The 17,599-nt window shown below is 41.3% G+C and overlaps 1 protein-coding gene across 6 annotated transcripts in view; it reads left to right on the top strand.

Moving 5' to 3' along the window:
- The window catches only part of HDAC9 (histone deacetylase 9), a 170,412-nt gene that overhangs the window by 89,930 nt on the left and 62,883 nt on the right, over nucleotides 1-17,599 (top strand). For 4 of the 6 annotated variants that reach the window (XM_039912868.1, XM_016228385.3, XM_039912869.1 and 1 more), the window contains exons 4-6: nucleotides 107-257; nucleotides 1,295-1,421; nucleotides 4,018-4,139. In XM_039912868.1, the coding sequence (XP_039768802.1) occupies nucleotides 107-257; nucleotides 1,295-1,421; nucleotides 4,018-4,139 (400 nt within the window). The remainder of the gene's footprint in view (nucleotides 1-106; nucleotides 258-1,294; nucleotides 1,422-4,017; nucleotides 4,140-17,599) is intronic. The other 2 variants (XM_029070922.2, XM_029070926.2) reach the window with 1 other exon arrangement.

Below are 17,599 nucleotides of genomic sequence, written 5' to 3'. Positions count from 1 at the left end.
AGGAAGTACACTGAGATTTTCCTCAGCCCGCTATGCCTTGGGCCTCTAATGACTAAGAAAACGTACAGCGCAAACCACCCGTCTCATATCTTTCTCTTCTCACAAGTTGCAACAGGAACTTCTTGCCATTAAACAACAGCAAGAACTCCTAGAAAAGGAGCAGAAATTGGAGCAACAGAGACAAGAACAAGAGGTGGAGAGACATCACCGGGAACAGCAGCTTCCTCCTCTCAGAGGCAAAGAAAGAGGCCGAGAAAGTAAGAGGCACTGGGGCAAAAGATGGATTCCTCTTTCCCTTCCCCGGCAGTCGGCACTCAGAAAGGAAGCTGATCAGAGGTGGAATTAAGCTTGTCACATTTATTTGTTTTTAAATACAAAAATAAGTGAAGATGTGTAGCAAGTAGGCTTTTAAATGCAAAGCTTCATTGACTGCAACCTTCTTTTCTCCATGCTGCAGAGCATCCCACAAAAGCAGTTCAACACTACTGGTAAAATGGTTCATTTCCAAGATCTTGACGTTTGCTCTATTTAATATTCATTAAAATGACTTCTGCTCTCTTAGTTACAAGTTTTCTCAGCTGCCTGTGGACTCTCTCTCTCTCTTTCTCTCTATCTCTCTCTCTCTTTCTCTCTGTCTCTCTCTGCTTGTCACCCTCCCGGTCCCCTGCTTGGACAAGATTGCAGAGGATGTGGTTTTTCCTTGGCCATGGCAGTAAGTTTCAAGGGCACATCCACAAGAGGGAGACAAATCCAAATATTTCCCCTGAATGAGGTCAGTTTACCCTCCCGTTGGTTGCTCCAGGGCTTGTCACCCACATTTGTTCCTTTAGCGTCGAAAGAAACGCAGCATTTTAGTTCTTCACTCTGACATGCTGAGAGCCAGCTGCCTGAACCTCTTAAGAGCCTTCCACATGTGCATCTTTCTCCTCAATCTTTCATTTTTAATGCTCCATTTGTTTCTCAAGGTTTCCAAAGTTTTAGGCTTTGAAATTTCAGAAACGAGAGGGAATTTGAAATACTTGACTTCTGTTATTTATTTTGCAGTTTTACTGAGCTGTATCTGGGGATCTGCTAATGGACCTACAAAAGATTTTCAGGACTGGAAACTTGCAGCCTGGGTGTTTTTTTCCATATTCTATTATCTAGATGAGGAACTTTGTGATTTGTAATCTGTTTATGACCACATTTGTACTGCTATTTTTATTGTATCTCTTCTAATGCTTTCTTGATTAGGAGATTAGGAAAAAAAATTCTGTGGAACCAACCAAAACGTGTGCATATGTGTTTGTTTCAGGGGCAGTAGCAAGTACAGAAGTGAAGCAGAAGCTTCAAGAGTTCCTGTTGAGTAAATCTGCAACAAAAGACTCTCCAACTAAAGGAAAGAATCATTCCATGAGCCGCCACCCCAAACTCTGGTACACGTATGTTCGTTGTTGGGTTGTGTCCATTCTCTGTTTGGTTCATCTGATCACTTTTGGCTTTGGAAGGACTCTACAAATAAACTAAAAATTAAAGTCATCATGAAGCAGGTGAAGACTATAGGTTTTGAAGGAAAGAGTGACAAAGAGCAGATCGGTGTGTCATGTCCTGGGGAGTAGAATTTTTTGATTCATTCTGCTGTTGTATATATTCAGATAGGGTAAAACCGAGCACACATTTCTGAAGAGTCATCATCTTGCTTAACCAGGTAGTCTTTAGGTCTCTTTTCGGCGGAAGGCGGTTCGGGGAGCTGATTTCAATCTATCCCAGTATATTAAAAGTTTCAGTGTTATTTATAGAAGTGACATGCAGGCCTTTAGGGACTAGATATTTTTGAAGTGGAAAATGCATCGTCTCATGACTCAGATTAAAAATTGGAGCTAAACTGCTGTTGTCCCAGTGGCGTGTACAATCAGTTAAATGTTTCTGAGCAAAGCAACCAAATACTTTGAATGTTAAATTGTTTCTTACTGACCAAATAGCGCCTTTCTTTTGGGAGCTGTTCGTGGTGAATGATTTTGAGGATAAAAACAGAATCTGGGTGGGGCTCAGACTTCTCTGAGAAAGGATAATAGATCCTTTCAGCTTTATTTCTCCTCTTTTTTTGTGTTGCTTGGACTTTGGAAGTGAATGACCAAACAGGCTTATTGTCTTGAATTTTAAATTTACACCACAGTAGAGATATAATTTGATTTGGAATATAATCTCATGTAGGAATTTGAGATGATGCACACCACTCATTGTTTCTGGGAAGTAACGTGCTTCATATTGATGTGTCACTCAGTCTTCTTACTGGCTAGATTAAGCCATCTTTTGACTGTGAAAGCTCCCAAATGTAGGGAATTTATGTTGTCACCTATTAAGAATGAGTCAGCAAGTGAGCTGCATAGAGAGAACATTTCGGGTGAAGTTTTTATGATTTTGATCAAATGCACAGAGCACTAGGGTCAGGCCTGACACTTAAACTAACGTTGTTGACTCTTGAATGAAAAGTTAGAATGTGAATATAGCTTAGGGACCCATTATACAACCAAAGGCGCCCACTACCAAGAGTCTCATTGTCAAACCACCAGCTTTGCTATGGGTCTCTGTGGATCAGAAGGCTTTGAGAGAACCTCTTTTGTGGGTTCGGTTTGGGTGCTGCTGGTGAACACTTTTTCCACGTCCTCTCTCTGGCCTGGAACTTCCTACCCCTCCGTAGATGCCAAACCACCACTCTTCCCACCCTCAAAGCCTTTTTGAGGTAATATCTTCTCCTCCAAGGGGACTTCCCCTATTAAACCTTTTTTCCCCAAATCCCTCTCCCTACTGTGTCTTTGCACCTGGATCTGTATCTTCAGGCATTTGGTATTAACTCCCTCCTCAGCCCCAAAGCACTTCTGTGCATGTGTCGTAAAATGTTCATATCAATGCCTGTCTCTCCATATAAACTCTAACCTCCTTGTGGGCAGGGAAAGTGTCTGCTAATTCTGTCAAATTGTCCTCTCCCAAGCACTTTGTATGATGGTCTGCACACAATAAATGCTCAATAAATACCATTGATTGATTGATCGGGGGGTGCCTGGGGTGCTAAAAATTGGCACGGACGGTAGGGGTAGAGGAGGAACTCCAGCTTTCCATGGTTTATGCAAGTTGTTCGGTGGGAGGTAACTGCTTTTGCTGCAGCTATTGGTTGTATTCTTCCCCTTTCCCTCTAAGATGGTGACCCATCCCCTTTCTGTTCATATATATCCTAGAACACAAGTCCTCACTCTGATTTCCGCCTTGCATGGGGGTGATGTTCTGTGGATTGCCAATCCCTTGAAACAAGTCCTTGAAACCTAATCCCAAACCAAGGCAGTGCTTAGGACACTGCTGTTCAATATTGGTGTTCAGTAAGGATCATGTTATCAAGCCATTTTCCTGGAAGTGTCCACCTTATGGATATATAGCTGAAGAAAACACTTTTTTTTTAAGGGTTAGCTGCTTGGGTGTTAGAGAATGCTCAATTCTGTTGCCACAGTTAATTGCAGAATTGCTTTTGTTTCCAGAAGGGCCATATGGATGATTGGAAAAGTTCTGTTTAAATAACTGTTTTCTAGCAAAATCCTTTTTCCTACTCACTCTCAATAATACACTGTTTTTCACCGAGACATACCTTATCATCAAATTTTCCCAAGCCAGCTCATTTTCATTCAGTTAAAAAAGATATATAGAGTGGCCCTGATTCTGCCCGAGGATTAGCATCACAGAATACGCTCCTAAATGACATCTATTAAAACATGAGTCTGGTGACCAGCTTTCCTCCTTAGCCACGCTGACTCTTTCTTCGAAGTGACCTTTTTACTCAGTACACACCAGGCATTCTTGGGAATCCTAAGCTGTTGCATAACATTTTGCAAAAGTGAAACTAGTTACTTGAGCCTATGGTTTGTACATACTCACAGAAGTAAGAATATAAACACAGCTGAGACATGTGTGCGCCATGTGTAGTTGGTTACTGCTGGTCAAAACCCAGTGCGGCCCGGTGTGTTAATGTGTGACCCCTCTCTGTTACAGGACTGCCCACCATACCTCACTGGATCAAAGCTCACCACCTCTGAGTGGAACCTCTCCATCCTACAAATACACCTTACCAGGGGCCCAGGATGCCAATGATGACTTTCCTCTTCGAAAAACCGGTGAGTCAGCTTCCTCTAAGGCTCTTTTCACCCCTCTGGCTCCATCTGACTGGCTTAAATTGAACAGTGAGGAACACGTCGAGCTTTGGAAGACCTGCAAAAATAAATTTTCAAAACAGCTTAATGGCAGTCCTTTGAATCTTTGAGGGGAAAAAAAATCATAATAAATCCCAATAACCCAGAGGTCATTTTTTCTTCTTGGAAAAGGCAAGTGTTAACCTTATTCAAGGTATGGTCCCTTGGTGATTATGGGAACACCACAACTTCCAGCTCTCAGTTCTCTTCACACAATCTCCCCCATGGTAGTCCTACTTTTCTTCTAACTCCATTGATATGTGCCACTGACCCGCTAGACGGGACATGCTCCCTAGAGCATCAAGGAGGGGAGGGAGATGCAGGACCTATTTGTGGGTAGATGGTTGGAGTTGGGGGTAGGGAGATGGGGGAGAGAATGCAGACCACACTGCAGTAGGAAAAGGCAAAATTCACATTTCACTCTTGACTAAGGCTACCCTGATCTGGAGATATCGTAGGCACAGTAGCTTTGCTAATTAGTAATCCTTGCAGGCATTCTGTTTATTCATCATTCACCTTAACCCATAGTGTCCTATATTAATTTCCATTTCTCTGAATAGGAAAATAGGGTACAGCTAGAATACAATTTGCCGTATGTTAAGAAACTGGTAGAACAAGCAGTGTTCAACTGAAATTCTGTGCTATTTAACCTCTCTCATATTAACATTTTCTTTTCCTTCAAAGGACACTCATTTAATAAATATTCCCATTGCATTAAAACTCATACAATTTTCATCTCTCTTTTTCTTATATTAACATATCTGAATTTGGACATATCTATCCATCATTGAATCAGTGGTATTCAGGGCACTTTACTAAGCGCTTGGGAGAGTACAATACAACAGAGTTGGTAGAAACGTTTCCTGCCAATGGTGACCTTATAGTCAGAGAGGGAGGCAGGCATTAAAATAAATAAATGATTTACAAGTATGTTCATAAGTTCTGTGAGGCAGAGGATGGGTGAATACCAAATGCCCAAAGAGTTCAGAGCCAAGGATTTGTGTGTGTGTGTGTGTGTGTGTGTGTACGTATAAACACACACACTATTTCTAGATATGTTCCCGTAACATGTACCCATATGCTCACACACAGATCACTATACAGATATACACACTTGGAAATATCTTCATGTTTGTCTCTCCAGTAGAGGTTAAGCCCCCTGTGGGCAGAGAACGTGTCATTTCTTGAATCTGTATTTTCAAAGTATTTAATACAGTGCATCACTCCAAATGAACTCTCGGTGAATGCTGCTAGTCCTTCATGCATTCTTTCTTTCAATCAATCACATTAATTGAGCACTTACTGGGTGCAGAGCACTTTTATCAAGTATGTGAGAGAGTACACTATAGCCGTAAATAGGCAAATTCCCTCCCCACAATGAGCTTACAGTTTAGAGAGGTAATTAGATATTAAAATACATAAATTACTGATATGTACAAAAGTGCCGTGGGGCTGGGAGCGGGGATGAATAACGGGAGTGAGTCAGGGTGATGCAGAAGGGAGTGGGAGAAGATGAAAGGAGGGCTTAGTCAGGGAAAGCCTATTGGAGGAGATGGGCCTTCAATAAGGTTTTGAGGAGGGGAGAGTCACTGTCTGTTATATATGAAGGTGGGGGGAGAGGGCATTCCAGGCCAGATGCAGGATGTGGATGAGGGATCGGTGGGAAAGTAGATGAGGAAGAGGTACAGTGAGAAGGACAGCATTAGAGGAATCAAGTGTGTGGCTGGGTTGTAGTAGGAAAGTAGCGAGGTGAAGTAGGAAGGGGAAAGGTGACTGAGTGCATTAAAGCCAATGATGAGGGAGTTTTTGTTTGTGGAGGTGGTTGGGCAACCCCTGGAGTTTCTTGAGGAGGGAGAAACATGTTCTGAACATTTTTGTAGAAAAATGATCTGGGCAGCAGAGTGAAATATAGACAGGAGTGGAGAGATACAGGAGGCAGGGAGGTCAGCAAGAAAGGCTAGGCTAAGTGATTGCATAAGCATGGTAGCTTTTGTGGTAACATGGATGGAAAGGAAAAGGCAGATTTTAGCTATGTGGAGTTGAACCAACAGGATTTAGTGATGGATTGAATATAAAGGTTGAAAGAGAGAGAAGAGTCAAGTATAATGCCAAGGTTACAGACTTGCGAGACAGGAAGGATGGTGGTGCCAACTACAGTGATGGGAAAGTCAGGGAGAGGATAGTGTTGAGTGAGAAGATGTTTTGTTTTAGACATCAAGTTTGAGGTGATGTGAGGAAAGCCAAGTAGAGGTGTCTTGAAGGCAGGAGGAAATGCGAGACTACAGAGGGAGAGAGAGCAGGACTGGAGATGTAAATATGTGTATCATCTGCCTAGAGGTGGTAGTTGAAGTCATGTGAGCAATGAGTTCTCCAGGGGAGTGGGTGTAGATAGAGAATAGAAAAGGACCCAGAACTGAACCTTGAGGGACCCCCACAATTAGGGGGTGGGAGGCCTAGGAGGAACCTGCGAAAGAGACAAAGAATGAGCACCAGAGAGATAGGAAGAGAAACGGGAGAGGACAGTGTCAGTGAAGCGGAGGTTAGGTGAGGTTTCCAGGAGAAGGGAGTGGTCGACAGGATTGGAGGCAGCTGCGAGGTTGAGGAGGATTCATTTCATTTTAAACACTGATATTCACAGACTTCTCCACTAGAAAAAAGGGAGAGAAGTCTCTTCTAATGACATGCCTTGTCACAAGGTTTAGAAAATTCACCTTTCTCAAAGGGGCCGGGGGCGGGGGGGGGGGGGAACCTTGATCATTTTTGACTTATTCATTTCAGCCATTAGAGTGTTACATCTGTGGAGGAAAATACATTTCAGAAATGATTTTATCATGCATCATTCCAAAATGGCTCATCAGTGTAACAACTACAGTTTCAAATGAATAGCTATGAATTTCTTTTTACAATTGTATGATCTTTAAAATATTTTAAGCTGAATTATGCAAGAATAGAAATCTTTATTTTAGAACAGTACTGAAGTATCTTCTCAATGATCTAACCTACTTGCAGTGTGATTGATTTCTCTCTCTTATGCATTGAGTTTTCTGTGGACAAAAATCCCGTAGTGAGCTGAAAATTAGGCACCTTGAAGGAAAACCCAGGGATGTTGACACACCCCTATAATTAGGATTGATATCGAGGAGACAAGCCTCTTGCTGCTTCTCTAAGTATCCTCTGTATTGGTAAACCAATGGTCTTATACACTAAGTGCTTTATTGAATATATTTGTATCTCCATTGCATTGTAGAGGGGACTGAAGAACTTGAAATTCTTAAATGAGATGGTGTAATGTATACTAAGGAAAAGAAATAACTAGGCTTTTTTCTTAGGCAGACATCATCTAGAAATCTAGACTATGCTTTTATGAAGATTAGATTTTTGTTTTATCCTAAAAAAAAGAAACTTCCTGAATTTTAAATGAGAACTAAAGCTTGTCGATATCATGAGTACCATAGGATATTTTAATATTTGTAAATGATGGAAGTTCTCTGTGGGGATCAATTCCTATTAATAGCCATAGACAAATCTGCATTTAATTACTCTTATCCCATGAGTAGAGGCTCTTGATGGTGATTCTGAGAGTGTGGCCGCCAGTGTCAGAGCAGTGACTGGTATTTGAGAATGCAAGGGAACACCAGAAAGAAAGAAAACATTCGGCCCTTTATGTCAGGAGGTTGCTGATGAGTGATGCAGGTCCAGCTAGAGAAAAATTCTAGTCTCCTGCTGTGCAAACTGCCTTGAATGTGCCCCCACCAGTGGGAGATTGAAAACTGACTGAAAAATGGTTACTGACGTTGAAGAGAAGTAGCATTTGAAACCAGTAAGCATCTGGGAAGATGAGCTGATCTATATCCTTCAAGATGAGGGTCTCAAAATTCATATTATGTGCTATACTGTTTCCATGAGAACAGTTTAGAGAGGACTGACTTTACAAAGAATGAAAAGCAGGCTGCTAATTTATTCTTGTAGAATTATTCAATCTTCTTTGGATGCAGTTTGGTAGCTATACTGTTTAAGAGGATTCTGTAAAAAGCCCCACTTAGGCTATTCTGTCATAATCTCTTAGTCACTTCTCTACTAATACTATTGTACAAGATGTGTTTTCTATGCCAGGATATTAGACCTTCTACATTTTAGAATGAAAAAAAAATCAGTCTTTGACCTCTCCAGTGGGTGTCAGATTCTGTATTTAGGTTCTTTTTAAAATGTTCTTTTTTTTTCATCTTTATATAAATACATAAAAAGGTGATCCCTATTTATGACGTGTCATACAATTGCTTTGTAAAAGCCAAACATTTTTAAACATTGTGACAATAAAGTTCTCCTACAGCTGTTAATACTTTTATATCTCTGTGGGGGCTTTCATATATTCCCTAATACACTTCCCATTGTCTGTATAAGAGAAGCATAATATAATTAACTCCATATGTTTTGCTAAACAATATTTAAAATATTTAGGCAAGGATTTTAATAGTTAAAAATAGGTCACTGTCCAACTTTAAAAATATAATAATACACACAATTATAATTGCCTGATATGTATAGAAATTACACTGGAGTGAAACAGTAAATATAGCTTCCATGCTAAAGAAGAAGCTTTCACCTTGCATGTCCAGTTTGAAAACACTGTTGTTTATTATAATTAATACATCCGATCTTTCATTTATGTAGTGGTCCTCTGAAGACAAGCCCAGCTTAAATCTTGAAAAACAGTTTCATTTAAAGAATTCATAGAATAATGTCAATGTGTTTGTGTTTAAATACGTCCCTCAAATTAATTATGCTTCCATAATCAAACAGTTCGGGCAATCAGGCTCACACTGACTTGCATAGTCACAGCTCACAGGAGGACTGATGATTCAAGCCCTATATTATTACTCTAACAAGGGGCCTTAATTCTGGGCTCTGACTGTCAGCACTGTTCCCATTAAACGTTTGTTCGATTTGAAGGGAAGTGCAACAGGAACCAGGACAACCAAATCAAATGACCCCAAACCGATCACCAGAAGAGCGCGGGGCGTCCTGAGGCAGTGGGGACAGAGTGGAGCCTCCTTTGGCCTCATGGGGCCAAGCCAGACAATGATAACTCAGGAGTACTCCCAGCTAGAGGAGGGATTTTTGCCTACGGAAGCCTGACCTTTGCCACTAAGAGTGACCCCGTCCTTCCTCTCCCCTGGGCTAGAGATTGTTATTTCCACGGGTGTTTAAGGAAATGCTGCCAGACTGAATCTGGTGCTAGAAGAAGCTTTAAAATTGAGGACAGGAGCAGAAAGAATCTTCGATTTCTTCAAAGGGGTATTCGGAGGTGTTGAGGGTATTACTGTACAAAGAAGACAAGTACATCAGGAACTTGATTTGAAGTAATAATGATGGAAATTGTTGTATTTGTTAAGAGTTTATTATATGCCAGATAGTAAGCCCTGGGATAGATGCAAGATGATCAGGTCCCAATGGGACCTACAGTCTAAGTAGGAGGGAGAACAGGTTTGCAAATGAGGGAACTGAGGCACAGAGAAGTTAAGTGACTTGGCCAAGGACACAAAGCAGTTAGGTGGTGGAGCTGGGATTAAAATTCAGATCCTCTGATTCCCAGCCCCTTGCCACTGGGCCACGATGCTTTCACTCAATCATATTTACTGAGCGCTTACTCTGTATGCAGAGCACTGTACTAAACACTTGGGAGAGTACAACACAACAATATAAAAGACATATTCCCTCCCCACAGAGAGCTTACATCTGCTTTGAAAGGAACACGTCTTGAAAAATATTTGTATCAATCTGCTATTGTGACTTAGAGGAAAGGAATAGATGATGATGGTATTTCTTAAGTGCTTACTATGTGTCCAGCACTGTTCTAAGAGATAGGGTAGATACAAGAAGCAGCATGGCTCATTGGAAAGAGCATGGGCTTGGGAGTCAGAGGTCATGAGTTCTAATCCCAACTCCGCCACTTATCAGCTGTGTGACTTTGGACAAGTCACTTAACTTCTCTGTGCCTCAGTTACCTCAACTGGAAAATGTCCCACTGTGAGCCCCACGTGGGACAACCTGATTACCTTGTATCTATCCAGTGCTTAGAACTCTGCTTGGCATATAGTAAGCGCTTAACAAATGCCAAAATTAGTATTATTATTATACAAGGTAATCAGGTTGGACACAGTCCCTGTCCCACATGGAACACACAGTCTTAATACCCATTTTACAGATGAGGTAACTGAGGTTCAGAGAAGTGAAGTGACTTGCCCAAGGTCTCCCAGCAGACATGTGATGGAACCAGGATTAGAACCCTGGTCCTTCTGACTCTCAGGCCCATGCTCCATCCACTTCTCTGAAGTAGAATTTGCCCAGAATTCGGAAAGTTGGAGCCTTTAGCCAATCAGTAGTATTAAGCAACTACTTTGTGAAAAGCCCTTTACTAAGTACTTGTACCTGGACAGCAAAGCAATGTCTAAGACTAAATCCCTATCCACAAAAGGTTTACAGATAATGGCAGGTCAAGACCCAATTTCTTTACAAATAGGAAGAAAGGAGAATATGAAAAGGAGGAAAGCTGGAGAGGTGAATAAATTAACAAATAATCAAGTACCTAAATCAATTTGTTCAAAAAGCCCATGAGAGGTTGTAGGTCCGGAAATGCTGCAGAGGTAGCTGGGTGGATATGAACCAGGGAGAGGATAATTAACTTGGAATGTCTCCAGGAAGAGGCTGTATTTCCTGAAAGCTTCTGAAGTTGGAGAGGGCATACCACTTGGCTGAATCTCTCCATGCCATATGATAAATTTGTCTAGGTTAATCATTTGTCTGCTCTCTTTTGATATAGCCCCTTGTCACATTGTTGGGACTCGTAGGAAGAGACTCTTCTGGCTTCCAGACATTCAAGACCTATACTGAAAGCTGCCATATTTCCCTCACAGAAAATGCACTAAGGCCTTGGGCAGAACTCTGGCCTCAAATACCGAGAATGCTGGATTCTGTTCCTGTAAGCTGCGCACATGCATCATAAAAAGTGATGATAAAATTTTTAGGAGGTCTTGTGCTCCATTAGTCTGTTTAGATCTTACCTAGTGATCTCGGCTTTCTCCTCTGATGACGACGGTATTTCTGTATAATTCTTCTGAGCGAAGTTAGTCGGCTGCTGGGTTTGCCTCTTTCCTTAAAATAAATGAGCCATATAAACATGGGCTAGAGCTAATGGGCCTGCTTGAACCTCATTAAAAATATATATTTTCATGGCCAACATCACAAGGGAAAGATTCGCAGTTGCAAGAATCCAGATATAAGACCACTTTGTTTTATAAGTGAGTTGGGGGAGTGGAAGGTTGAGAAGGGTTGTGTAGTTTAGCCTTTATTTTCAGCTACAGTGTTCCAGGATTCATTTATATTGTAAACATTTAGTACAGTGCTGTGTGCACAGTAATTGTTCAGTGAAAACCATTGACTGAAATGGTATCTCTCTGATATGCATTTCATGCTTTACTCCTGAAGTTATTACAGGGTAATAGTTGGACAACTAGAAGGAAGCTAAAATTGAGTTGTTGTGGAGAACTTAAAAGAAGCGATTTAAAAAACTGAACTTTCCTTGTCTTTCAAACTGAAACTTGTCAGCATGGATTTAATTATTTTGGAGATTTTCAGATAGATTATAAATGGGACAGAAAAGCATCTTTCTCCGGTATTTCATTGGCAGTGATTACAGAAAGAGTGAGAGATTAGGATTGTTCTTCCAAAGTGTTTGATCCTTTCTTTGTTGAAGTGCTTGAAACAACTTCCTCACCAGTGAAACCCCAGGCAGATTATTCTGTAGAAGATACCTAAATTGCCGTGGAATTTATTGAGTACCCACTGTGGATGCTACCTATTTCGGGAGATTCAACAAAAGCTTAAAACCCTTTCTCTGATGACAGGGACTTCAACAATTAGTTGAATATAATCACATTAAGGTTCGGGTGAAATACCATAAAGTTTTGCCTTATAGCAATTCAGCAGTTAATTGGGAACTTGTCTGATATTTTCTCTGAGGTATTTGTGCTGTAGTTGATGCTCATATTTGGTTGGAAATAAGAATAGTAATAATGTCATTTGTTAAGTGCTTACTATGTGTCGGGCAGTGTACTGAGCAAGGGGATGGATAAAAGTGAATCAAGTTGGACACAGCCCCTGTCCCATGTGAGGCTCACAGTCTCAATCTCCATTTTACAGATGAGGTAACTGAGGCACCGTGAAGTGACCTGCCCAAGGTCACTGAGCAGACAAGTGGCCAAGCCGGGGTTAGAACCTGTGACCGATAGCAGCTATCTATGATTTTATTTTTTTTATATTCAATTTATTTTTTGGCATGATTTTCAGGTATCTCCCTTAAACCTTAAAGGGTTTTGTATCCAAAACCAAAGAGCAGGAAGACTGATTTCTGCTTTCTCAGTATATAAATACTTTCAAGCAACTAAGAGCTAAAGTTGATTTCCATTGCCAGGTAGCATCTTCTGCCATCTCAGTATTTAACACTAATTCTATGTTTAAATCAGGTGTTGCTATTACCAACAGCTAATTATCCTGGAACTATTTTTAAACCAGCATTAGGGCTAGCTAGCATCTCCACCATCTCAGCATGTGATGACTCATTTCTCAGAGGTCGCTTTTTTCTTGTTACCATCAAACTGAGAGGTAGAAAGGATCAGCACTTAGGTTAAGCGCTTCCACAGAAGTACAGTAGATCAGAGCAGCAGCTTTTTAAAAGAGATTTGGAAGGAATGCTATTAAGATTTACAGCAGCCTATTATCAATTGCCCTGAGACTGATGGTCCCATTGAAGGATTATGTGGGTCTTCTCTCCTGCTGCCTGATTTGGGGGCCATTCCAAAGAGTGTGTTGGGGCAGGGAAAGAAGGTGAAATGCCAATCTGTGAAATGAGCGTAAATAGATTTTCTTTCATTTTTCTCTTGGAGATTTAATTTAATCAGGATACCAGCTTTTCCCTTTGTTGATGAACAGTTGAATAGGGAAAAAAAAACCCAGATATTTCAGTTGAGTAAATCTACTGGAGAAGCTGAGGAACGGTATCAAATTTAAACCTTTCCCTTAACACAGCACTATAAAGTAGAAATGAGAATCGTATGCCAATTCCCTTTGCTCACATTGGTTTGTTAGCTGTAATTTGTTTTCTCAAGGGCTTTTTAATATATTTAGCCACCTACATTATTGGAGGGGTAAGAGGGAGGGGTAGCAGAACACTACCCATGAACTTAACTAGGACTGACATATATTGAATAAAATTCATTTTTTTATTAATATGTAGTAAAGACCACATAATATTTCATTCTATAAACTCATAAACAGATTTTATCTTGATAATTTTGAGCAGGAATTGAACTATCATTTTGACTGTAAAATGCATCCTTCATCCAGAAGAACAACTACTAGGCAATTCATGTAATGCAAAAAAAATTTTTTTAAAATGCATCTCATAAGGGAAAAATGTTCCCTTGATTATATGAGGGAGTAAGTCCATTTAAGACACGATGAGTAGCAGAATCAAGATTTTGGGGGTTACATGTTAAAAGGTTCACGGATGTTAACTTGTGCAGGTTTAGGCCAGGATTATCTGTTAACTTTTAACGGAAAAGGATGAAATGTTCTAAAATGGACACTGTAACAGGATATTTGAGCCTTCCAAGCATAGGCAAGTCTGTAGTTGCTGTATTGTAGCTGGAGCTTGCCCAGAACAACAAAATGTAACTTTGAGCGATAATAGTCATTAAATGAATCGAGTTGCCAGAAATTTAATAGCAAAGAACTTATTGTTATAAGTTTCTTCCATTTCTGAGCTACCAACTCAAGCTCTTTGAATTGGTCATTTCTTCCCTGGCTAGAAAGATGTGTGGTGTTCCCTTTTTCTTTGTCCTTTGTTTCTGAAATAAATGGAGCCAAATTAAGCAATTTAAAGATGGTAATTTTCATTTTATTCATCAACCTCTTTTTCAAAATATTTTGAAATTTTACCAGTTTTGTATGTTTTGTTGTTTTAAAAGTTGGACTCATTGCAACATTGTCCTGAGGCAGAGGAATTGCAGGAGCAACCAAATTTCTGCAAGCCAATGAACTATTAGAGAAAAACAGCAACTAATGGTTTAATCTAACACAAATAACTGGAAGTCATCATGTTTCCTTACTTTAAAGGTCAAATGGAATAGTTTTTTTTAATTTACATGCAGATATTTACTGTATGCCATTCAATCAAATTGAGTACTTTCTGCTTAAAGAGCACTGTACTAAGGGTTTGGGAGAATATTAATACCACAGAGTTGATTGAAACATTCCCATATCATGCTGTGCTTTACACTACTGCTAATCAACTGGAAAGTCCAGATTTTCTAACCCGGTAAGGGGAGAGTGCTGCCTTACTCAGCTGTTTTCATTGATTCATTGACTCCTTCAAAATCTCTTCCAGGAAGTTTACAGTTCTATGAAAGTCCCTGACTTTACAGGGGTGACCCGGGAAACCTCTGCAGAATCCTGTAAACTAAGTGTTTGGAAACATATGGCAAAGCCAAGAATAGGGTCACTGCCCTTGAGGAGCTTAAAATCTATTGGATGACACAGCACTAATTTCTTTCTCCCCCTCTAGCCTGTAAACTCCTTGTGGGTAGGCAATCTATCTACCAACTCCATTATTTTGTGCTCTCCCCAGTACTTAGTAGAGTGTTCTGTATGCAGTAGTTGTTCAGTAAGCATGATTGATTGGACGATTGATTGAATGGCCCAAAATTTCAGTGGGTAGGTTAAAGAAAGGACAGATTCGAAGAAAGATACAAGGGAACCCCATGCAAAACAAAAAAAATGGAAGGCAAGAGCAATGGGCCAGTCATGTTGGATGCAGGTAAAGGAACTGTCAGATAATGTTGGGAGGAGCAAAGAGTCCAAGCGATGTAGTAATGGGAGAAGAGAGCAGATCAGAAAGAGAGACAGCTGACAGGGACTTCAAGCCAATGGTTAAATGTTTTTGTTTCATGCTAAAATTTTCAGGGAGATGTGCTACTTTAAGGCAGTGGTATATTCTACATAGGATAGGCTGAAAAGAGGGAAAGAATTTAACTGATAATTGTCTTAATTGGGCTTGCACATGCACAATCAAGGGCATAATTTTCATTTGTGAGGTTTATTATTTTTCCCTGTATTATATGAAGTGCATACTAGTTATTTTGATGGAAAAATTGTTGAATGAAAACCCTCATCAGCTTCCAGGTGGGTTATTGTAATGAAACTGATGAGGGGTTGAAATAAGGTGCTGGCAGTAAGAGTGGAGAAGATTGGGTGATCCGGTGAAATCACGTGGAGTAAGAATCTGCAGAACTTGGCCAACAGAGTAATGGTAGTAGTAATTATTTATTCATTCAGTCATAGTTATTGAGTGCCTACTTTGTGCAGAGAACTGTACTAAGTGCTTGGGAAAGTACAATGCAACAATAAACAGTGATCCGCTCCTCTGCCTCCCACCTCCTCACCGTCCCAGTTCTCGCCTATCCCACCGTCGACCTCTGGCCCACGTCCCCCCGCTGTCCTGGAACGCCCTCCCTCCTCACCTCCGCCAAACTAACTCTCTTCCCCTCTTCAAAACCCTACTGAGAGCTCACCTCCTCCAAGAGGCCTTCCCAGGCTGAGCTTCCCCTTTTCCCTCTGCTGCCTCTCTGCCCCCCCCTTCATCTCCCCTCAGCTAAACCCCCTTCCCCTCCTTCCCTCTGCTCCTCCTGCCTCCCTTCCCTCCCCTCAGCACTGTGCTCATCTGCTCATTTGTATATATTTTTATTACCCTATTTATTTTGTTAATGAGATGTCCATCCCCTTGATTCTATTTATTGCTATTGTTTATATCTGTCTCCCCCGATTAGACTGTAAGCCCGTTAATGGGCAGGGATTGTCTCTGTTGCCGAATTGTACATTCCAAGCGCTTAGTACAGTTCTCTGCACATAGTATGCGCTCAATAAATACTATTGAATATTCCCTGCCCACAAGGAGCTCTCAGTCTGAATTAAGTGCTTACTTTGCCCAGAGCACTGTGCTTAGTGTTGGGGAAGAAATTCACAGGTGAAAATAAGATGTGGTCTGTGGCCCTCGGGGGGCTCACAGCCTGAGAATAAGAGAGGGGAGAGGAGGTAGACGATAGACGCATAAGGAAGGATGAAGCAATAAAAACCACCAAACAAGATAAAGTACAAGTCAGTGATATGTTCCAGAAGGATACTTCACTGTGGCTTAGAGGAGCAGTTTTTGGCTTCTTGCAGCTCAGAATCCAACAGCAACCACGGCCTTCCCGCTGTGGAGAATAACTCACACTGATGCCACTTCCTCATCCTGGCAGCGACTCAACCAACTGAATGTGGGCGGTAAATGACAGAAAAGTAAAAGCTGAGCCCAATTAATGAATGGTATTCATTGAGCACTCACTATGTGCAGTCTAAGGAGTCTTCGTGGCTTATCTCAGTAGGCAGGAGTACAGTGGGTTCAGTGTCAACCTGTTTTGCCAGGGCAGAAACCAAGTGGCTCTTGGGAGGAGAATCCAGTCCAGAATATTAGGATGACACCGAGAAATGTGAATTCTTGCCTAAATCGTAGAACATCCAGTCCAGCTTATGGAGAGATAGATCTGTGGACCACTGCACTGTCACCTTAAGAGAAGCTCCCCTGAATGAGGAACTGGCGTTTTCACAAGAGGCAACTCTTGCTCCCTTTCTGCATGGCACTACTGGGTTGAGCAAAGAGCCACTTGGTCATGGAAGGGGGATGGGAAGTGCTAATGATGCTATGTTAGATAGTCCACTAGAGTGTCAGCTCCTTGTGGGCAGGGAATGTGTTGCTTCTTTGTTTTATACCTTCCAAGTGCTTAGTTCAGAGCACTGCGCCAAGTGAGCACTCGATAAATCCTAATTCCTATACTGCCTCCCTCCACCTTGAGTGGACTGAGTTAGTCCTGAAGTCTTCAGGGATCAAGAAGAAAGTGAGAAGCAGCAAGATGAGAAGCAGCATTGCAAAGTGGATAGAGCACGGGCTTGGGAGTCAGAAGGTCATGGGTTCTTTCCAGCCACCACCCCTCCCCCCCCCCACACTTATCAGCTGTGTATCCTTGTGCAAGTCACATCACTTTGCTGTACCTCAGTTACCTTAACTGGAAAATGGAGATTGAGACTGTGAGCCCCACATGGGACAGGGACTGTGTCCAAGCTGATTTGCTTGGCTCCTCCCCAGAGCTTAGTACAGTGCCTGGCACATAGTAATCACTTAACAAATACCATAATTATAATTATTATTATTATTGTTAGAAGGAAGGGAATAAGGGAATGGGACACTTGAGACTCAAGTCCTGGAGCCAGCAGCAGGACAAATGCAATATTTC

The sequence above is a fragment of the Ornithorhynchus anatinus genome, chromosome 8, assembly GCF_004115215.2.
Source record: "Ornithorhynchus anatinus isolate Pmale09 chromosome 8, mOrnAna1.pri.v4, whole genome shotgun sequence".
NCBI lineage: Eukaryota > Metazoa > Chordata > Mammalia > Monotremata > Ornithorhynchidae > Ornithorhynchus > Ornithorhynchus anatinus.
The sequence above is the reverse complement of the archived record's forward strand: the minus strand, read 5'-3'. Positions and strand labels throughout refer to the sequence as shown.